This window comes from Vulpes lagopus, chromosome 8 (genome assembly GCF_018345385.1).
Source record: "Vulpes lagopus strain Blue_001 chromosome 8, ASM1834538v1, whole genome shotgun sequence".
Taxonomy (NCBI): domain Eukaryota; kingdom Metazoa; phylum Chordata; class Mammalia; order Carnivora; family Canidae; genus Vulpes; species Vulpes lagopus.
Window position 1 is genome coordinate 45744966 of NC_054831.1, and position 24160 is coordinate 45769125.

Sequence of the window (24160 nt, forward strand, 5' to 3'; positions counted from 1 at the left end):
AACAACATAAATGTTCAACGATAGAAAAAGGTTAAGGTTAAATAAATTATTTTACATCCACATTATGATATCATATAGCCATTAAAACTTTATATGCCTCAGCTTCCTTATATGTAAAAGGGGATATTTAACTCAAGGTTGTTGGGCAGATTAAATGAAATAATATATGTAAAGCATTTGATACACAGTTTATTTAAGGCTTACCATTGTTACCTTTATTCTTATCTTGAATCTGAGGATAATGTGATCATAGAGAAAAGATAATGATCTAAATAAAACCGAGCTATTCTCTTTTAGTTTGGAGTTCCTGAGCCCTGTGAATCTGTCAGAGAAGGGGTCTCAGGTACTCATAGATCAGGCTTTCCTGGTGAATCACAGGAGGTCTGTTCTCTGGCATTATGCATAGTCTTTAGTAGTACCTGAGGTAGTTTTTCCTAATTACCTAGTTTTGTATAAGGAAGATGGAAAACTGGGGAAGGAACAGACATGAAGCAACACAAGTTTCTTTGCCTGGGATCACTTCTATCTCTTCCTTCCCTCCCATGGCTGAATTTTGCATACAGATATATAGTAGGATACAAATGGTGATCCTAGTAAATAATTCCTCCCTTTGGGAGTATTAGCTTAAATATTTAGGAGACTACTTGAGTAATAAGTCTAAGGGGCAAGTTAGAGGATTAAAAACTATTTTGTGATCAGTTTTTTGGGAAAATATTAATAGCTCTTAACTGTTTAAAATACACTTGTAAAATTGTACTGTGTTAACTAGTCCTCAGAATAACTTCTTGTTCAGATACCATTCCTTCTCTACAGATGTGGAAACTAAGGCTGCAGGAAATGTGAAGTAGTTAGATAAGGCTATGGTGGGTATCCCAAGGGCAGCAGAGTTGGGACTCATGCCTTCAGATTCAAAAGCTACAGTCTTTTATATTATTAAACAAAGTGAAGCTACTTAGAAATTATTCTAAAGGCCAGCATTATATGAAGAGATGATGTTGGAAGGGAGGGTCCAGCCAACCTCAGTGAGTTGGTGTTGTTGTAGGGAATGCTGCCCTTGGATGACTCAGGCCTAGCTATCTACAGGAAATCAAAATGAATGCAAGACAATTTGATGGATTTGTATACAGAAGTGATTTTAGCAAAACTATATTGTGAACTATTTATTTTTGAGTTTTGGGGAATAATTGGTTATACAGTATTATAAATGGTAACTAATTTTGAATTGTTTACCTTTTCTTAGGCTAAATGTTGGTACTTTGGATATTACCTTGAACCAGAGTAATAGCATGCATTAATATATTTATTTTATGTAGAAAAAGTAGATTTACATATTAGTATTAATTAAATGAACCCTCACGTATATTGTTTGTTTGGGTAGAACAAATGAGTTATAGAAGGAGTTATTCTAGAGCCTACGTAACATAATTTCCAGTTTGTAATTGTAATTCCTCTCTCGGTTTAGGAAAGTAAAGCAAACATTGATAAATGGCAAATTTTATGGAAGTGTAAATGTCTAGATATATTTGTCTTTAGCAAATACCTTCATTTTTCTTAGAGAAATAACCTGCAGCTGATTTAAAGATGGCATATACATATTTTTACTGTTACCTTAAAAATTTTTACTTATGGGGAGGGAATTGGCATTTAATAGATTGGGTTTGGTTTCATACCTTAATGTTTTTAATATCCTCTCCCAGCCCCTTTGAAGTAATTGGGATTTTACTTTAGTATAATAAGTAAACGACAGCTGAAGTTAAGTGGCTTGTTCAAGTTTGCAAAAACCGTAGTTGCAGAAATGAGACTCAAAGCTGGATGTTCCATTTTCAGGTTCATTGCTCTTTAAAATATACAGAAGCCTTTAATGATGATGATGACAGTGATAGCAGCTTGCACTTACTGAAGCAGTATGTTAAGCATATGATGTGTATTATCTCATTTTATCATCTTGATAAATGTAAAATCTTCAATGAAATAAAATAGTTGTCTTTCTGAGTTAAACTAAGTCTAGTAGTATCTTAGAAGTGTTAGCTTCAGTTATATAAGCAGTATTTTATTATAAAAGGTCATAAAATTATCTTACTTGATTTGTACTTGATCTGTATAACTTGATTACCCTTTCAAAGTCCTTGAATGTAAATTATTTAAATTAGTTTAAAAATCGTATGAGATATGAGTAATCCCTGGAAAATTGTTTCTTTTATTATACTGTATTGACTGTTACTTGCTAAATAATTATTGCATTTCTCAAGTCATCTTATTCTTCCACCTTTGTCTAAAGAACACTTACTTGTGTTTCAAGATTTAATTCTCATCCCTTCCATAGGCCATACCTTCTTTGATCTTTCCCTAAAAGCTCTTCCTGCCATCTTGTGCTCTCCCATATCATTTTGTACATTCTTCAGATTCAGCACTTGCACATTCTATTTTAAAGATTTGCTTAAATATTCAAACTACTCTAGAGCCTCTGAATCCCTTGAGATCAGAATATTGTGTTATTCACCTTGGTATCATGAGTACTTATTGTAGAATCTGGAATTTTGTGCTGCTTATTGAACTTGTTTTTGGAATGAGAATTTTTTCACATGTGATATAGTTTGCTTATTTTGGTCACTTTTGACTTGGGTATAAATTTTGTCTTTGCAGGCTTTTGTGATTCTCCTGATTTCTATGTTTGCCTCTTTTTTAACATTTCAGTTTTTATTTTTCTCGGTGTGTGTGGGGAAAGCTAAAGATATTTAGGTGTATATATTCATGGTTTATGTTTAAAATAAAGTTTAAATTTGAAAAGGATTATAGAGTCTTCAGATCTGGTGAAGTAGCCTGATTCTATCACTTGCCTAGGCAAGGAAAGAGAACCAGATAGGTTAAGATTCTGCGGTTTTAAACAGAGTAGGACTTAACAACTAGATTCCCTGACTCTTAGTTCAGTGCTGTTTTTCATTTTATCTTATTGCCTACAGTTCCACTTTGCCCCAGCTCATTTCAAACAGAAGCATGCATTATATGAAGAGATGATGTTGTTTTGTTTTGTTTTGTTCGGTTTTTTTTTTGTTGTTGTTGTTGTTGCCTCCCCCCCTCCCCCTTGGCTCAGGATATTTAAAGTAATGATTAAAGAAATTACTGAGTAATCCTAACCTAGTGTTCTATTGCCAGAGTAAAGATACTCATTGGGCATATAAAAAAGAATTGCATAGTCCCTCCCTTCAATTAACTGAAGTTTCAGCACAGGAAATAGAAGAATAAGCAAATAAATTACAATGGTAAATAGGGATATTACAAAGATTTAAATAAAATGCCATAGAGACAGTGGATCCACTAACTTTTCCTGAAGGATTCTAGGAAGGTCACATTGTTAGGTGACTTTTGAACTGGATCTTAAAGGACAAGCAGCTATTTTCAAAGATGAAAAAGGGAAGAATGGAAAAGCTTTCTACAAAGAAGGCATAGCTTACATAAGGACTCAGATCATTAGGGAGTGTTTCTTTCCATGGCTTTGTCAATGTTAACTACAATCTATAGTTAGGTCAACCTTATTTCTTCTTATTGAAATCCCTCTGTTTTAATCCATGAATGTTCACATTTTTTTTCCCTTCTCAGGTGTACTCAGGAGATTAACATTTATTAAAGTCCAATTCAGTGAATTATTTCAGGAGTTCTGTATATGTCGGTAACTTTTTTGTACTCATCCAGACTTCTGATAAGTTGACTCTTTAACATAGAAGGGTATACCTTTTTCCTGTCAACTGTTGAAAGATATAATATTTGTTATACTGTTGTGTAATAATTATGTACACATAGTAGGCATTCAATAAATGCTAGATGAATAATGTATAAAAATAAAGGAATAGGGTGCCTGGATGGCTTAGTTCTAGAACATGTGACTCTTGATCTTGTGATTGTGAGTTCGAGCCCCACATTGAGAATGGAAATTATTAAAAAAAATAAAATCTTTAAAAAAATAAGGAAAGATTCATATAGGCAGAGGATAGAGGAAACTTATTTTGAGTGTATGGTACCTGAGAAGAGAAACTTAAGCTGAATAGATAAAATTTAACTGATGGCATTGACTTCTATTTCTAGTACTTTTTTTTGTAATAATAAATTTATTTTTTATTGGTGTTCAATTTGCCAACATACAGAATAACACCCAGTGCTCATCCCATCAAGTGCCCCCCCTCAGTGCCCGCCACCCAGTCACCTCCACGCCCCGCCCTCCTCCCCTTCCACCACCCTTAGTTCATTTCCCAGAGTTAGGAGTCTTCCATGTTCTGTCTCCCTTTCTGATATTTCCTACCCATTTCTTCTCCCTTCCCCTATATTCTCTTTCACTATTATTTATATTCCCCAAATGAATGAGATCATATAATGTTTGTCCTTCTCCGATTGACTCATTTCACTCAGCATAATACCCTCCAGTTCTATCCACGTCAAAGCAAATGGTGGGTATTTATCATTTCTAATGGCTGAGTAATATTCCATTGTATACATAAACCACATCTTCTTTATCCATTCATCCTTCAATGGACACCGAGGCTCCTTCCACAGTTTGGCTATTGTGGACATTGCTGCTAGAAACATTGGGGTGCCAGGTGTCCCGGCTATTTCTAGTACTTTTTGAAATGTGCAATTACTGTCCTTCTAAAGATATTGATGCTTTGTTCGTACTACAAATTAATTATTTGGATATGAATTTCATATATGTGCATTTGAATAATGTTTGTTTTCCTTAGTGCTTAGCTTGGCAGGTATTTCTATGAGTGGTAAGATAAGTTGGGTTTTATGAGTAGCTAAGGAGAGCTACACACAAAAAAATAGTTTGCAAAATCTCCAGTTATTTGAACTCTTACTAAAAGAAATGGTCTTTTCCCTTTAACACATTGTAGCCATATGCATGAGACTAAGAGAATAGACATAAGGTATGTTACCAGGTATTTTCTAAAACCTGTTATTCATGTTATTTCCAAATTGATGTGTTCCCCTACCATCCTAATCTCTGAAACTCCACAGATCATTTTTGGGGAGATGCCATGTAGTTTTTATATGCAGTATTCTCTTAAAGCCGTAACATTTAAAAAATGTTCCTGTATACTAGATCCAACTGGGAAGGAATATGCTTTTGTTGGGAAATGAATGTCTCCAAATAAATCCTTTTATTATTAACATTTAAAATCTGTTTCTGGTATGCTATATTAATTTAGCTATATCATTTAGCTATATTTTAGTCAATTTTTAAAGATAATGTTAGGCATCCATCACACTTATCTTCAACAAATAGGCTTTAGTATCTTAAAGAAAATGTATTTTTAATGGTGGTAAAATGTGGCTTTAGAAGTCAGTAGAATTTATTTTTATTTTTTCAAATATCATTACTGCTAGGTTTATTTCAAAGTTAACTCCGTTTATTCAAAGTCTTTATGTCCTTTATTATTGTGATAAAATATACAATAGGAGAAAATTCACCAGTATAACCAAGTGTGCAATTTAGTGGCACTACTACAAGTAAGTACATTAGCATTGTTGTGCAGCCACCACCACCATCCATCTCCAGAACTTTTTTCCATATTCCTAAATTGAAACTCTGTACCAATTAAATAGTAACATCCAGTCCTTTTTCCTCAGGCCCTGGTGACCACCATTATACTTTTCTGTCCCTGTGAGTTTGACTGTTCTTGGTACCTCATACAAGTGTAATCATATAGTATTTGTCCTTTTGTGTCTGGCTTAATTGCACTTAGCATATGTCTTCACAGAATAAGAGTTTTTTATTCAACCCCATCTCCATTGACAACACAGATAAGATACTCTGGAGACTATATTTGTATGTTACATTTATAAATTCATGATCTGCATGCATCACTTTATTTGTTGATGTAACCAAAAAAACACGTCTCCAATAAGAAAAAGTAATTTCTATATGATTCAGGTTCTTTACTCCTATTTCTTGAATATTACATGGACTAGAGATATACAGACTATAGTAAATAGTTTTTTTAAAAAATATACTCTCTCTCATTTGCTTCGTTCCCATAATACAGTTGCTCTTTGATCCTTTTATCCTGGAACTTGTCAAAAAATCAGCCCATAGTTCTAACCCTTTAAATTCTTAGTATTCCTCTTTCTTCTAAATTACAAAGCCTAAAATAATTTCCATTTAGATTGGTAAGACAGTCTCAGAGGGTGGGGGAAGTGAAGGCCTTCACTTCTGCAGGCCAAGCCAGAATTCTCTTGAGTAAGTATAGAGAAAGAAAGACCAGAACACTCACATGTGAATAATTCTTGTCACCTAAGAAATTAATTAATTATGGAAGACAGCAGCTAATTTGTTACAGTGACTTCAGTTTCTTATGGAATATTCAGTAGTGATTTTGCCTCAATTCCTCCTTCATTAAAAAGAAAACAAAAGACCTGTAATTTATTTTTCCTTAAGAGTTTTTTTTTAAATGTGCTTCCATTAAACAATCTGTTTTAAAAGAAAAAAAAAAAAAAACCTTTTCTCTAAAATTTATCTATCATGTTATCTACCTAGTTACAAGCTTTGAGAGAGCATGCCCTTATCTGCTTGAACTCACTTTATATAGTACATAGCTTCTGAAGATGATGTTTAGTTTTAACCCTTTTTTCCTTTATCTTAAAGAAATAACATAATTTATTCATTTTCTTTTATACCATTGGTCTAGTTTATCTTTTTCTTTTAAAGATTTTATTTATTAGTTTATTAGAGCTCATGCAAGCTTGTGTGTGGTGGGGTGGGGGAGGCAAGCCGACTCCATGCTGAGCTTGGAGTCCAGTGGGAGGGAGGCTTGATCTTATGAATCTGAGATCATGACTTGAAACAAAATCAAGAATCAGATACTTAACCAAATGTGCCACCCAGGTGCCCCTAGGCCTAGCTTATCTTAAATAACTTACTAAAGATTTATTAATCATGGCTATACTTATGTCATTTTAAAGTCTACTGAAAACTTTGTCTTATTGTAAGTTTGTCTTTTTATATATTTACTACTTGTTTTGAAGTGCCATTTCTTTGCTTGTGTGTAGCTATACTATCCAGTGTAGAAGCCACTACATTTTGGGGCTATTGAGCACTTCTTACAATGTGGCTAGTAAGAATGTATATGTGCTTTAAGTTTAAAATACATACCATTTTTAAAGACTTAGTCTGAAAAAAAAAGAAAGTAAACTATCTCATTAATTTTAATATTGGTTACAGGTTGAAATGAAAATATCTTGGTCATGTTGCCTCTTGGGTTATTATATTATAAATAAGATATGTATATATATTAAAGTTAACTTCACCTGTTTCATTTTACTTGTTGTAAGTGGCTATCAGATAAACTTTTAAATTATATAGGCTCACATTATTTTTTGTGTACAGCTAACTTAATTATTAGGTATATAGCTAACTCAGTAATTAGGTCTCGTATTGAAAACTTTGGGAAGGGATCCCTGGGTGGCGCAGCGGTTTGGCGCCTGCCTTTGGCCCAGGGCGCGATCCTGGAGACCCAGGATCGAATCCCACATCAGGCTCCCAGTGCATGGAGCCTGCTTCTCCCTCTGCCTATGTCTCTGCCTCTCTCTCTCTCTCTCTCTCTCTCTGTGACTATCATAAATAAATAAAAATTAAAAAAAAAAAAAAGAAAACTTTGGGAAGTAAATTACACTTTGCATGATTTCCTAAACTTACCATGTAGTTACCCTTTATCTTTGAAGAAAAAAATTCACTCTTAGAGTATGTTCTAATAAGTAAGTATTAGTAAGTATAAGTTCAGTAAGTAGGGGATGATGGATTCAAATTTTAAAGTTGTGGTTGAGGGAAGGGACAATGAAGAGATTTTCCCAATACCTGATGAAGGTTCTCATACATACTAAGTACTCAATATTAATTTAAAAAAATGTTTAGGTTGAGATTTGAAAAGGTGGTTGATGGTAGGGTATATGACACCTATATTTTACGGGGTAAAAGCTGTAGTTTAAATACATCTATGTAAATTTTGGGCCCCTTGGAGAGAGGAGGTGAGTTTGGTTTTCATTGCTTACCCTCTAGAGGTGAAAGAGCTAGATCTCTGTGGGCATTTATAGTTCATGAATAAGAGAGAAGGTGGAGGAAGAGAAGTGAGGATGTTAGAAATTATTTTGATTTTCGTCGGTCTCATAAAATCAGAATTCTAAAAATTTTATCAAATAAAGTTAATGGTTTTCTGAAATCTAGAGGAAAATTCAAGCTGGCTTGATACAGTTCAGTATCAGGATCACCATAAATAAGTCTTTTTCTTTAACTGGTCTGGTATAAATAATGTTTTGAATTTTTCTTCCTCTGTAAGGAAATTCTGTTCCCTCCCACTGCTAAAAAGATGCTGATTATAGTTTTTTCATAGAGTTCCAGATTTTTTTTTTTTTTTTTGAGTTCCAGAATTGAAAGAATGTTCCAGAAAAAAAATGTTAGAAGTTAGGTCAAGTATAATTATTATATGTAAAAATGCAGTAACTATTTATAAGGTAGAATATTTACTTGTCTAGGTTTTTAAGAGTTGAGATTTAATGTTCATCTTTACCAAAGTTTGACTTTTCACATCGTTGTCTTTGGAGTATCTGTTACTATGAATAAAATATGCTAAGGTGTGAATTATTTTTTGCTAGCGGTTAATCTGTTCACATATTTGTTTCATTGCTATTATTGTTGAAATCATCCACCTGGCAGGCAGCAGACCCTAATTCAGTGGGATTGTAGGCTCATTCTTTTAACCATTCACTGTACTAAGTTTAGATTCAAATGGAAATATAACCCATTTTCTTGGTCTCATTGGTACCACACAGGGCCTGAGTGAACTCATTGGTCACAGTTCAACAAGATTGCCTAAATGGTCATGAAATTGTTTTGAACTATTAACATTTTCTCATCTGGGATCAAAAGCATTCATTTTTAGGATGATTGGCTTATTTTAGGGATGGGTTGAGTAGCTATTGAAGAAGCATTTTTCTCTGTGAAAATACTCTTAGAAACTTCTATAGGAATTATGTTGAGCAAATATATTTTAGTCAGATTTACTGATTTAAGTTAATTATATTGGGCTCTTTTTATTTTAGAAATAATGTTTAACCTGATTAGTGATTGCACTCTGAAAGGTAAACTAATATATTTTAGTTACTGCGTGACAAACTGTCATTCAGAATGACAGCTGAATCTAATTACATTGAAAATTATGCTGCCAAACTCTGAAATAAATTGAAGATGACCTGCTTAGGAAATATGGGATATAGACATTTACAACATAGATTAGTTCCAAGGAGAGAGTGGTTGGGGTTTTGGATCAATATCATAAAGTGTTTTGTATCTTAGAGCTCTAATTTATTATCTTTGTATGTAAAAGGAATAAAGATATATTAATAGAGAGGTAGTTTATTAGAATACAATTTAATAATTAGATGTATCACATTTGTGATATATGTTATTATTAAGAAGGGCCTCTATTGGGGATCCCTGGGTGGCTCAGCGGTTTAGCGACTGCCTTTGGCCCAGGGTGCGATCCTGGAGTCCTGGGATTGAGTCCCACATCAGGCTTCCTGCATGGAGCCTGCTTCTCCCTCCTCCTGTGTCTCTGCCTCTCTCTCTCTCTCTCTCTCTCTCTCTCTCTGTCTATCATAAATAAATAAATCTTAAAAAAAGGGCCTCTATTAATATAGTTTATTCCTGAAGAAAAACCAGAGTTCTTATAAAAGCTTTGTTTTGTATTATGATAGGCAGATATTAATGTTTAATATACACTGTTATTGAATTATATAGCATTCTATAATTGACTTAATTACTTTTCTTTTTTTTTTTTAAAGAATTATTTATTTATTCATGAGAGACACAGAGAGAGAGAGAGAGAGAGGCAGAGACACAGGCAGAGGGAGAAGCAGGCTCCATGCAGGGAGCCCAGTGTGGGACTGGATCCCGGGTCTCCAGGATCACACCCTGGGCTGAAGGCAGCGCTAAACCGTTGAGCCACCCGGGCTGCCCTAATTTGTTTTCTAATTGACTTAATTAGATTAAAGATTCTCGAGTACTATGTTTAATTTGCAGGTAATCTAGTTTTTTTTTTTTCTTTTGTTCGCCCTTACTCCCATTCCCTAAATAATGGTCTACTGGGTCTGACTGTATGTACTCATTTTCAGCCTAGCCTCCGTATCTGACTACATACTCATTTTGTTCAAATATTTATTGAATACTCACCATATATAGTGCTAGGCACTGAGGATACAATGATCAAGACAAGTCCCTGCCTTGGAGTTTTTAGTACTGTAGAGAGTGACAAATACAGGCGATTAAATGTATAAAGTCTGTGATAGAAATAAATTAGGATATAGTGGGCCACACTAAAGGGGCGATGTACTATTGAAGTCAAAGGAGTAGTTCATACAACTGGTGATGCTTGAGTTGAGGTTTGAAAGGTGGTGAGGCCTGTCTAGAGCTGTGCAGTCATATGGTAGCCACCAGCCATATGTGGTCAGTGACCATATGAAATATTCTGAAAGCATAAAATACACACTTTATTTTGAAGACTTGAATAAAAAAATATAAAATTAATAATTTAAATGTATTTGTTACATGTTGAAATGATATTTTAGATATATTGGGTTAAATAAAATGTAACGTAATATCTCCTATTTATGTTTTCCTCTAATGTGGTTAATAAAATTTAAAATTACATAGGTGGCTTATATTATATTATTGAGCAGCACTGGTTTAGAAGGAAACATCTCAAAAATAAATGAAGCATTAGAAATATAGAAATAAACTAATATGCTAGCATATTTTCTTTCTTTATATGCATGTGTATATCTGTGTCCACGTATACTTCTACATACAGACACATATATATAATCTTTATATTGTTTGAGCCACTCATATTTGGGTATTCCTGTTATGTGTCAGTATACCTCATCCTATCTAATGCATTGACTTAATAGCAGCAATTTAAAAACCACATTTCATTGGGGAAAAACTTGTTCTCCCTGCTCTGGTAAAAGTTGCCTAAATAATTCATGGAAATCAATATGGCAACAAATTAAAATGCATTTTATTGTCAGCAAGTACTTTGAAAGGCAAATTATAAAACATTGCTTCAGAGTTGAAGAAACAATTATAATAAAATGTAGGAATCTGTTTTGTAGGAATTAGATGAAAGTACTATTACTTCTAATGTGTTTTGCTAGATATTTGCTTATATTATTTGCTAGACTGTTTCTTTTTTTTTTAAAGGAATATAAAACTATTTATTGACCACTGTTTACCAGTATTTACAATAAAGTAAACAATATACAGTTGGATAACATTCTGACTACAGAGTTATCGTTTTTCCTGGTTTCTGCTGAACCAGTAGTTCAAATACTGAGAAGATTGAGCCTACATGTTAGGAATGAGTTGGGGTGAAGAAAAAACATGCAGGTCAAGAATTTGGATTATAGAAGTCTGTCCACCCATTTATTCCAGCAGGTGCTAAATTGTGAACATTTCTAACCACCTGGTTATGATTAGGTTTCCATGAGCGAAGTCTTAGATGCTCCATGAATCATGACCTTTTAGTCAATACAGCACAAGGGTTTTCAACTTCTTGAAAAGGAATGGTTCACTAGAAGGAACCTTTAAATATCCATTTAACTAAGTTTTGCTTACCTAATTAAAGTACACCAAAACTTGTCTAGTTTTGCCCTTTGGGTGGGGAGGTTGTTGGTGGTGATTAAAATTTTCCTTTCAGGGATCTTGCAAATAAACTTGCATTTATGTGACTGTAACTAGGGATATTGATTCTGATATGGCTGCTTTTAAATTGTCCAATTTAGACTCTTTACATTATATTTAAATTGTCCAATTAATTACAAAATTTGAAAGGTTAAGGCTTCAGGAAAAATTTCAATGTAACTTTAAGTGATTTATTTCTTAAGTTGCTGAAAATGATAGCATCCCAGAAACATGGCCTTATCCATGGTTATAAAATGCTGTTTTTGTTTTGGTGAATGTTTCAAAAATAACAAAAGAAAAGAAAACCACTTATGTATGTACTTTTAAGTATACACACAAAAAACCCTAAATAAACAGAAAACCCAGAATGGTCTGTAGGCATATAAGAGTTAAACACAAATTCTGACTAACAACTATGAAGATTTCCCCCAACATTTAGAAAAGGTGTTCTCTGATGCAGGGGGATAATATGCCATGGTCTCAATTATTCTTTTCTGATGAAGGAAACAACTACAGAAAGCTTTTATTTGTTCAAAGTAACCAGTGCTATAGATGCAAAAAATCCCAACAACTCCCCCAATACTACTTCAAAACAAACATATCAAACTTGATTTTCATTATAATGTTATTTCTTCACACTAATAAACCAAAAAACAAAGACCCAGATTTTATATATATATAAATGCAACGCAAACAATTATTGAGCTTCATCTTCTGGACAAGAATGCCAAGTTAGTCTCTCTTCATAAAATGCAATTACGATCTGAGGACACTTCATATTTGCCTCTTTTGCCAGCACCAAGTCTACCTCATCTGAATCTTTCCATTTCATGAGAAACATCAATTCTCCACTGCTGTCTGTGGCACCAATTACTCGTTCAGGATCAAGACCTCTGACAAAGCCTCTTGGTTTATCAGCAGCATCTCTTTTCTTCTTTGATTTGCTATCATCAGATTCGCTGTCAGATAAAGATTTTCTTTTTGTACCATCTTTTTCTTTACCAGCTTTTTGAGAATTAAGAAATGCTTCAATTAACTCTGGACAATCTAAATTTTCCTCAGGTTCCCAGGTATTGTCAGCATCTGTAAATCCTTTCCACTTCAGGAAATATTCCACCTTCCCGTTCACTACATGACGGTCCACCACAAATTCTTCAGGCTCCGCCTCTTCTACTTTTTTAATCTTTCCATTCTGTTTCTTTCCCATTTTTTGCAATGTAGCTTTATTGGAGGCCATTTTTTATTGCAGACTTGAAGAGCTATTATTCACCGCCTCCGAGCTGCTCCGGGTCCCCTGCTAGACTGTTTCTTAATGAAATACATGACTGCTTTTTGTGAGTTACTGTTAAAAAATATATGTGAAGATACACTTTCTGGAAATTAATGTTTGTCCTATTTATCATAACCGGAAATTGAGAAGTAACATTATCTTAAACTGGAAAGGAGAATATGTGGTTTGTTATTTACTTGATTTATCAGAATCACGGTCCCCTATTGTATTTAGATTGCTAATTTTAGTATTAATTATCAGGAGTACCATATTTTAAACAGGACCCTGAATTAAAAACTAGGATTCTGGAATGCTAGTGAATGCTCAGATTTCAAAGATTATCTGGTTTTCAGACATTTAAACCTAGCCCCAAGGAAGCTACAGATTTAATCTGGGCTACACAGTTTTTAAATTGCCATACTTTAAGACTAGATAAAAGGTCTCTGAATTTCTAGTCTAGCAATTACTTCTATTGTATTCAATTTGAGGTTCTTGAGTTTGGCTAGTGTATTAGTTTGCCAGGGCTGTTGTAACAAATGCCACAAAGTGGATAGCTTGCACAACAGAAATTTATTTATTCACTTTCCTGTGAGGGAAGAGCCAGGGGAAGAGCATTATTTAGTTTACCAGGTGGTTAGTAGGTAAACACTTGATACCCTCTGGATCAAATTAATACTGGAACAAAATTGGGACTGACAGGTGCTAGAAATACTGGATTGGCAAAGAACTGTTGTCAGCAATGTCCAGAGTAAAATACCCATCATAGTAGTGTTCTATGGCTGACTTGCCTAAAAGCCAGTGCTGTACATTTGGATAATTGTTTAGTTTTTGAGAGTTGGTGGTATGTGTTGTGGTCTTCCATTGTAATTTTAGAATATACATCAGCAGCATCCTTGGATGCTCTTAACCCTGAAAGAGTTCTAAATAGTTGATGGAGAGGAAGAGATTAATTTCAACATTTTTATTTCTCGGTGGTGTTTGGGAGCTAAATTGCCTATTCCTAGGGATAGTATGGTTAAATCTGGGATGGAATGGTATTGGAAAGATGATTCATTTCTTTAAGGACTTCAGATTCTAAAAAGAGAGACTGATGTGTAAATTAAATCATAATAAGTAATGTGATCAGGCCTTTGTGGTTTGACTAATCTGAATTCAAATCCTGGTTCTGTTTTTTATTTCTCCTGTGATCTTTAGTAAAAAAAAATGTGTGTTAGGATACAGTATCCTAGAAGAGAAAGTGACAAACTATTTGCAGAAGTCAGGAAAGACTTTAAGGTGGAGGATTCTTTTGAGATTGTCTTTGAAGGGTGAGCAGGAGTTTGCTGAGTAGATAGGGTGGAGTGAGAGCATTCTACATCTGGAAATTTCAATCAGCATAGTGTGTTTAGTACCTTCTTTCTTGGAGTGTTTTTTTCTCCCAGCAAATTACTACCTATCCGGTATTTAGAATTTAGCTTAAGCTTCTATGTCTGCTATGGATTCTTCTCTAACTCAGTTAATTCAGTAACTCCATGACACAGGCACTTCTGTACCCTTATTACACATGAGACCAGTGGGGCTGGGTGAATTTGAAGCTAAGGACTTTGGGCAATGTGGAGGAAGAAGTTTTGGCAAGAGTGACAAGAGCAAAGCAATACATACATTCCATGTAAGCTGATCTGATTAGATAGACTAGTGTTGTCTTACTCTCTCAGTATTTCTTGTGTTTCTCTCCTGAAACAAGAAGTTCAGTCAGAGAGGACAGCTTGTTCACTGGGGAAGTGTGTATAAATAGTGGGTGTTTCTTCTAGCTCCATCTTGTACCTGTTCCTTTTAGGCCATTTATACCTATGAGCTGATGTATTGGACTATATTTAGATTTATGAATTAGTGTGTAAATGCTATATGACTCAAATCTGTTTTTGTATCCTGGTTTTCTGTAAAGAGCTTGGCCTTTGTGGTATGATTAATCTGAATTCAAATCCAGGCTCTGCCTTTTCTTTGCTTTGTGATCTTGAGCCAAGTACTCTATCTCTCTGAGCTTCTGTTTCTCTTACTCTTTATATTTGTATCTACACTGATGTGTGTGTGTGTGTGTGTGTGTGTGTATGAAAATACATATATATGAAATGAAATAGCTGTTATTTTCCCTTTTATTACTTTCAAGTGGTAACTGTGTATATGAATCATATATATGATAGTTCATTATATTATCAACTGTTTCTGCTTCTGTACCAAATGTTCATTTAGTACATTGCTATTGAAAAGGTGGCCACCAAAGCAGACTTGAATATTTGTGAAATGTTTCTTGGTCTAAGAGGAGATAAGGAGCTTGTGCCAGAATGTAAATCAACTTTGTAAGCACATTGTTTATTTCAGATAATTGTTTTTTTTTTTCCATAACAAAGCTTTCTTTATGAAAGAAGCAGTATGTTGATTGATGTTCTGTTTCAGTCTCTTTATTCATTGGCTGATACTCTGAATAGGATGAATGGAGAGTACTTTTGGGTGGTACCTTTTTTTTTTTTTTTTTTGGGTGGTACCTTTTGAACAAAGTGTAGTTTTACTTATGTTGTTATTCTTTTTCCACTGGTAAAAAGGTTTGCTATTAGTGAAAAGATCATTGATTTTGGACTTGGATTCTAATCTTGGTTTTGTTACTAATTAGTTGGGTAAGTCATTTAAGTGTTCTAGACTTTATTTTGCCTGAAAATGCTGAATTAGATAATGTTTGTGGTCCTCTCAGGCTTTCACATGCTAATAATCTGTGATCTTTCAGTGGTCTTTTTTTTTTTTTTTTTAAGAATCAGAACATAGGTCTGATATTAAAGTAGAAAATAAAATACATTTGGATAGAAACATGCTTTCAGAGGCTTTTTAAAAAATTGGTGTTTTTATTAAACTTCTGTCAACTGTATGTGAAGAAGTTGGTCCTAAAGATATAATGATACAACTGTTTTTTGTTCATAAGTAGTAATATCCTGGAGGAGATAGACAAATAAATATATAAACATAATGGGTAATGTGTTAGTGATCTGTACCATAAATGTTGAAATAGGAGGCAGTGAGAGACTAATTCTCTAAAATATGAGTAGGCAAACATTATCTATAAAGATCCAGGCATTTTAGGCTTTGTGGCCATGTGTTTCTATCGCAGCTACTCTGCAGTTGTAGTGGAAAGGTAGCAAAATTATTTTTTGACCTCAACTAGGTGTCCTATACTTCAATTCAATTTTGACACTAACAACTCAGAGTTAGTACAAACCATATTACTGACTTCATAATTGAACTCAGTCTCCAGCCCTCTAGTCACATGCTTGAGACTGACCATGAGTCACCTTGTTAGCATAACCTTAGGTATAACCAAAAGGGACTAATTATAGATAACAAAAGAGGGCTATGAAATGACAAGGGTTTTGAAAATATGTTCCAGAAACTGGGGGCAAAGACCAAATATATATATTTAATTATACTGTAGTCAAACAATATATCCATGAATAGGCATGGCTGTGTTCCAGTAAATTCTCATGTACAATAAAGCAGCAAGCTAGAATTGATCTGTGGGCGATAGTTTATAGACCCCTGCTCTAGGAAAATAAGAGTAGCTTCACCAAGAAGATAACATTTGAACTATATCTTCTGTTTCTTCAGTAATTTTTTGTTGAGGTTATACTACTTTATAGAGTTTTTTAAAAAAGATTTTATTTATTTGAGAGTGAGAGCCGCATGCATGAAAGCAGGGAGGGGTAATAGGGGAGAGAGAAAGAATCTGAAGCAGATTCTGCACTAAGCATGAAGCGGGACTCAGGGCTTGATCCCACAACCCTGAGCCAAAACCAAGAGCTGGTTCCACGTTTTGAGAGCTGTGCAACTAGAGAATAGAAATTTGGCACTTACTGCTGTGTATTGGAGATTAAAGCATGAATATTAATTTAATTTTATTATTTTTTAAATATTTTATTTATTTATTTGACAAAGAGCACAAGCAGAGGGAGTGGGAGAGGGTAGACTTCCTGCTGAGCAGGGAACCCAATGTGGGGCTCTGTCTCAGGACCCTGGGATCATGACCTGAGCTGAAGGTAGATACACAACTCATTGAGCCACACATGTGCCCCAAGCATGAACATTTAAAAACTTTTGGTTTTTGCCTTTTCTTTCTCCTTTTTGCTGGAGTATAAATTGCATATTTTCTTGATTGGAGGTTTCACATTGAAAGAATTGTGCTGATAAGAATGTATCAATTTATCATGTTAATTTTATGTCTTAGAATGTTTGAAGTCTCAAATGTGCATAAAGATGATCATTAGGAAGGCCTCTAACTAAGGAATATTAGAAGTGGACCAGAACGGACTATTGTAACAGGGATGAAAAGAGGAGGGGTTTGGGTTCACTATTTCCCAGGTGCTTGGGTGATATGGCTAGAAGTTTAGGGTAGAGAGTGAAGAGAATTACTCTTAGAAATCATGATGAAAATGAGGGTAATGGAAAAATAATCTAATATTTTTGGGATAAAATAAAAGTAAAGTTCAGAAGAACCAAAGTGAAGCTCATTTGTTTTTATCTGTAACTATAGTGAGTTACTAGGATCATCCTTAAACAGAAAGGACAGTTACTTAAGTATGTTTATATATATGGGCCACAGCAATAGTTTATCAGTCAATAACACATGAATAGTTTATTCACTTGGTCTTTCAACTGAGATATTGTTTAAAAATTGAATATCTGTTAAATATTTTTGGTAGTGAGTTAGGCTTATATGGAGATAATAGAATAATAATAATAGTAATTTTTATTCAGTACTTTATGCAGGAGACTAAGCATAATAATCCTTATAATAACCATATGAGATAAAGACCTGTTATCCACAATTTATATGTGAGGAAACAAGATTAAGAAATTTATCTTAGGTCACACAGGTAGAGTTGGCCTCCTGATGCCCAATTCTTTTAACAGTTTTCTCTTTCCTAGTAGACATAAATTTCATGAGTCTTATAAGTAAAATACTAAGAATTATAGACTTTCTAAAGAGGCATGGATAACATTTTTGGGGATTAGAGCCACAGGGAAAGCTTCATAATAAAGGAGACATGCAAGATGACATGAAAATATAAAGTATGTCTTCGGTATGGAGGACACTGAATATCAGGTCACAACATGAAGAGTTATCTATCTTAGTCATAAAGCTGATCCATTTATTCTTTGTGGCCATTTGGAAACTATCCCATGTTGCTTTTTTCTCCAGAAAAAAATGTTCATAATTTTGAGGCTTTATAGTTATGGTATTTTACTTGTAGAGGACTTCTTTACTTCTGCTCTGCTTGTTTGTGTGCCTTTCCTTATGTATTTAAGTATAAATATAAGTAGATGTAAATTATATTTGATTATCTTAAGCAGAATAGGTGCTAATATTAACCGGTACTTCAAAGAAATACAATCCATCTTGATAATTGGGAGTCATTTTCCTTTCCAGACCAAGGTTCATGAATTTCAGGATTTTGTTTCACATTTCCTGTGCCTGTCATTCTACCACTTAGATTTTACAATTTACATTTTACAAAACTTGTTTCATCCATCAATCCATCTTGTTTTTGTTTGTTTTGGTATGCATTTCAAATTAGTTTGTAGCCATACATATATACCTATTAAATAAAATTCAATATTTGGTTATGGTCTCCCTTATACCTCTCCCTGTCCCTTCAGTTACATTTCATGAAAACATCAATCTTAAGTATAATCAAAGAGTTTTGAGAAATGCTTATACATGGGTAACCCAAACACCTATCAGGATAAAGAATATTATGGTCACCTCAGAAAATTCCCTCATATGCTCTACTAGTTAATCTCTACCCCATATCCTCAGAGGCATCCACTTTTGAGTTTTTTCCTACCATATTGTTGTCTATACATAGAATTTGTATAAATAGGATCTGACAATACGTATGAACTTTTTTCATTAAAGCGTTTTTCTTTTTCTTTTTTTTCTAAGATTTTATTTGAGAGAGAGATAGCAGAGCAGGGGGGAGGGGTAGAGAGAGAAACAGATTCCCCTAGGAGCAGGGAGCTGAACATAGGGCTAAATCCTAGGACCCTGAGAGACCATTACCCAAGCCGAAGGCAGACACCTTACCAACTCACCTATCCAGGTGCCCCTAAAGTTTTTTTCTTTTAGCGTAGTACTTTAGCATTTGTTCATATTCCTGTGTTTTTCAGCAGTTTGTTATTTTTTATTGCTGAGTAGCAGACTGTCTTGTGAATATACATAGTTTATCCATTCTTGTGTTGTTGAAACTCTGGGCTGTTTCCAGTTTGGGGCCATTATGAACATAGCTTCCTTGGACATTTTTTCAGAAGTCATTTGGGATTTGGAGTTTATTTCCATTGGGTAAATAGTTAAGAGTGTAATTGCTGGGTCAGAGAGATGGAGTATATTTGGTTTAACAAGAATCTACTAGACCTTTTTCCAAATGGATAAAGCATTTTCTACTTCCAGCACTGTCTGAGATAGCCTTCTCTTACCAGCATTTTATTTTTATTTTTTTATTTTTTTTATTTTTAAAAATTTTTTTAAAATTTTTATTTATTTATGATAGTCACAGAGAGAGAGAGAGAGAGAGAGAGAGAGAGAGAGAGGCAGAGACATAGGCAGAGGGAGAAGCAGGCTCCATGCACTGGGAGCCTGATGTGGGATTCGATCCTGGGTCTCCAGGATTGTGCCCTGGGCCAAAGGCAGGCGCCAAACCGCTGTGCCACCCAGGGATCCCCTCTTACCAGCATTTTATGTGGTTAGTACTTTTCTGATTCTTATGGATGTATAATATTTCATTGTGGCTGTAATTTGAGTTTCTGTGATAGTTAATGATGGATAACACTTTTTTATGGTGATTTATAAATATTTTGTGAAGTACTATTCAAATGTTTTGCCATTTTCAAATTTAAAAAATATTTAGAAGTCCTTTATATATTTTAGATACCATTCCTTTGTCAGATATGTTTTTTGAAAAATTTTTTCAGTCTTTAAATTTTTTATTCATCTATAGCTGTCTTTTCATGAACAGAAGCTTTTTAATTTTGGTTAAATTTAATTTGTCAATTTTTTCTTTTTGATTATTACTTTCTATGTCCTTAAGAAAATGTCCTCACCACAGATGATGCATGTATTCTTCTCTGTTTTCTTCTAGAAGCTTTATAGTTTTCATTCTCTTGCTTAATTGATAATCTATATAAATTAATTCTTATCTGTGGTTTGAGTTATGGATTCAGGTTTTATTTTTTCCCCCATATTGATAGCCATTTGTTTCATCATTATTTGTGGAAAAGACTTTCCTTTCTCTGTTGGATTCTTATAGCACTTATGTAGAACATTGAATCATGTATATGAGTCTGTCTTGTTCCAGTGATCTGTTTGTCAGCCTTTATGCCAGTACTATATTTTGATTACTAGAGCTTTATGATAAATTTTGAAATTGGGTAGTTTGTATATTCTCCATTTTCCTTTTCCAAGATAGCATTGAATTAATTTTCGTTAATTTTTTCTTTTTCCAAGATATTTTGTTGTTGTTGTTTCATATACATAAACCTTTTAGAACCCAGTGTCAGTCTATAAGGAGGCCTGGGGGATTGATTACAAATAGATTTGTCAGATTGTATAGTTTAGTTTTGTGAGTTGGGGGGGTGACTTCTTAAAAATACCTAGTTTTTCAATTCATGGTGTATCTCTTATTTACTTAGGTTTGTAAAAAATTTCTCCCTAGCAGTGTTTTATAGTTTATAGTTTAGAGGTGTTGCACATTTTTGTTATATCTATTTCTAAGTGATTTATTGATGCTACATGAATAAATAGACTATCATAAATAGACTTAAAATTTCATTTTCTAATTACTTGATACAAAAAAATCAATTTTTTTGTATATTGATTTTATAGTCTCCGACTTTGCTAAAATCACATATTTGTTTAAATAGTTATTTCTGGATTATTTAAGATATCCTATGTAAACAGTTAAGTCTCTACATGTCTCTAGTAATAGGCAGTTTTACTTTTCCTTTTCTGATCATTAGCTTTTTTTCTTGCTTTATTATACAAGCTAGGATCCTCAATGCATTGTGGACTTTGTGATCAGAGTCAGCATCCTTTACTTTTTCAGGATATTAGGAGCAAAATATTCATTAGTTGACCATTAAGCAGAGTCCTTCTTAATATGTTAGTTATAGATTTTTGTAAATACTATTTATTTAGTTGAAGAATTTCCTTCTATTCCTATTCGCTTAAGAGTTTTCTATGAATGGGTAGATTTTAAATGATTTTTCTATGTTGATTGATGTGCTCATGTGTTTTTTTGGGTAGTATTAGTATGGTAATAAGTATGTTTTTTAAAGTATCTTTCATAAGTTATAATTTACTTACAGAAAATCTGTTTTTTGCATAAAAGTCAATGACTTTTAGTATGTTCCATGGTCATTCATCTATAACCATAATGTACTTTTGTAACGTTTCCATCACCCCCCAAAGAAAAAGCTCAAGCACACTTACATCACTTCCCATTCGCACCTATAGCCTGCAGCAATCCCTAATTTATTCTCTCTGTATTTGCCTTTCTTGGATATTTCATATAAAGGGAGTCATACAACATATCATCTTTTATATGTTTGACTTTTGTCATTTAGCATATGTGGTTCACTCATGTTCCTTTTTATTGTCAAATACTATTCCATTGTGGTGATATACTACATACTGATTATCAATTTACCAGTTTATGGACATTTGAATTGTTGTTGCCAATTTTTAGCTTTTATAGTAATGCTGTTTTGTATATATTTGTACAAGTGTGTGTGGACATATATTTTGTAGATAGGTAGCGGTAGAATTGCTGGGTCATATGATAAATGTGTGTTTAACTTTTTAAAAAACTGCCACATTGTTTTCCAGCATGATTCTATCATGTTACATTCCCAGTGGCAAAGCTACATTGATTTTTGAGTGTTAAAACAACTTTACATTCTTAGAGTAACTCTGCTGTGTTTTCCATCTTATATATTGCTGGATCTGACTTGCTTACAGTATTTAAGGATTTCTGTGTCTGTGTTCATGAGAGACTTTGGTCCATAATTTTTTTTCTTGTAACATCCTTGTCAGGGTTTGCTATTGGGGTTATCATAAAATAAGTTGGGAAGTATTTCTTCCTCCTATATTATGAATGAGTTTCATAGAATTCACCAATGAAAACATCTAGGTCTATACTTTATTGGAAAGTTTTTTGTTAGTGGATTTAACTTTTTGATAAACATGGGCTATTTGGATTTTCATTTATCTTGTATCAGTTGTGAAAGTTGTGTTTTGCAAGAGATTTGTCTGTTTTATCTAAGTAATCAAATTTGTTGGCATACTGTTGTTCGTAAACATTTCTCTAACATGTCTGTAGGATTTAATGTCTGTAGGATTTGTAGTGATAATCCATTCCAGACATTGACAATTCACATTTTTTTCTTTTTCTCTCTCTCATTTGAGTTAGTGGTTCATCAATTTTATCAATAGTTTCAAAGAGACAAATTTGACTTTGTTAATTTTTTTATTGTTTTTTATTTCATTGAATTCTGTGATGTATTTCCACTCTTCTATTTGTTTTGTTTTTTTTAAATTTACAAAATGCAACCTTAGGTCAGTCACACTGTATGATTTTAAGAACTGCTTTAGCTCATCTCACAACATCTGATAGGATTTTGATAAGAGGAATTAGGTGTATTGTGTTTGGAGGCATTCCTAAAGTTTTTACTGCTAGTGATTTTTTTTTTTTTTTAAGATTTCTTGATTTTAGAGAGTGCCCGTGCTAACAGGGGGGAGGGGCAGAGAGAGAGAGAGAGAGAGAGAAGAAGACTCCCCGCTGAGTGTAGAGCTTGATGTGGGGCTCAGTCCCAGGAGCCTGAGATCATGACCTGTGGTGAAATCAAGAGTCAGATGCTTAACCGACTGAGCTACCCAGGAGCCCCTTATTACTGATTGCTGTAAATATTTTTACTCTTCTGTTACTCTTTTTTTTTTTTTTTATTGGGGCTGCATTTATAACTTTATTAGATCTTTGATTTTGTCTCAGGTTCCTGAGGTTCTATATGTTCTCTCCCAGTTTTTTTCCCTCTCCTTTTTCTTCAGGTTAAATAAATTGATTTATCTTTAATTTTACTGACTCTTTTTATCTAATCTACTGTTCAGCCTATCTTGTTAACATTTTACTTTAAATATCATACTTTCTGTTCCAGATTTTGTATTTGGCTCTTTGTACTTCTCTACTGTGATTTCTGATCTTTTCATTCATTATGATTTTTTTTAAACTTTCATGAATACAGTTATATTAGTTGATTTAAAATCTTTACTTGATAATTCAGGCATCTGGGTCATCTCTGTGTTAGTTTTTATTGATTGTGTTTTATCTTATGAATGGACCACATTTTCTTGATTAATTATTTGGAGGTTAAGTAATTTTGGATTGTATCCTGAACACTGTAAATAATACTGTGTAGAGATTCTGCATTTTGTTATATTCTTCTGAATTTTGTTGGAAAATTTTAAAGTGTTTCTTTATTTGGATAAACTCAAACTGCAGAACATAGTGGTTGTCAGCATTTAAATCTCACAAATGCGAGTAGTTAATGCTTCAACCAGACATTTGTCCAGAATTTATTTGGGGCTTCTTCTCTAGTGATTTTGTTTCAAGAGTTGCTTCTGTCATGTTCAAATGCTGGGATTGTCCCTAACTTCTGGTTCATGATGTCGACTGGGGCGTTTTCTAAATAAAAAGTTATAAGAAATAAGGAATTTTATATAATGCCATTACTATTTTTATACCTGTCTGCTTCATTTCTATTCTTTTACATGTCTGTCTTTGGTTGCTCTTAGCACTTTCAGAAAACTGTTTCTAAATATTTTGTCCAGAGTTTATGGTTCTGATTTCTGCTGAGAACCATGTCACTATTAGCAGATTCTGCCTCTATCCTAAATTAAAAAAAAAAAAAAAAAAAAAAGTCTAACATGGCATTAGTTCACTCAACAAATACAGTATCTCTTAAGTGTGCTTCACAAACACTGGAAATACAAATATTAAAGAAATATACCCCTCTTCTCAGGGTTTTCTTGTGTCCATAGAAGAAATAAATAAAAACAAATGTGAGAAATGCAATAATAGAAATACTTGCTTGGAAAG

At 33.6% G+C, this 24160-nt stretch overlaps 2 protein-coding genes across 9 annotated transcripts in view; one reads left to right on the forward strand and one right to left on the reverse strand.

The window, feature by feature from the left end:
* NBEA (neurobeachin) overlaps positions 1 to 24160 on the forward strand; it is a 664605-nt gene that overhangs the window by 11618 nt on the left and 628827 nt on the right. The window lies entirely within an intron of this gene.
* Positions 12223 to 13006, reverse strand: LOC121497880 (chromobox protein homolog 3-like). The gene has a single exon (XM_041767632.1). It carries the CDS (start codon positions 12957 to 12959, stop codon positions 12420 to 12422), a length of 540 nt encoding a protein of 179 aa, XP_041623566.1. The 5' UTR covers positions 12960 to 13006; the 3' UTR covers positions 12223 to 12419.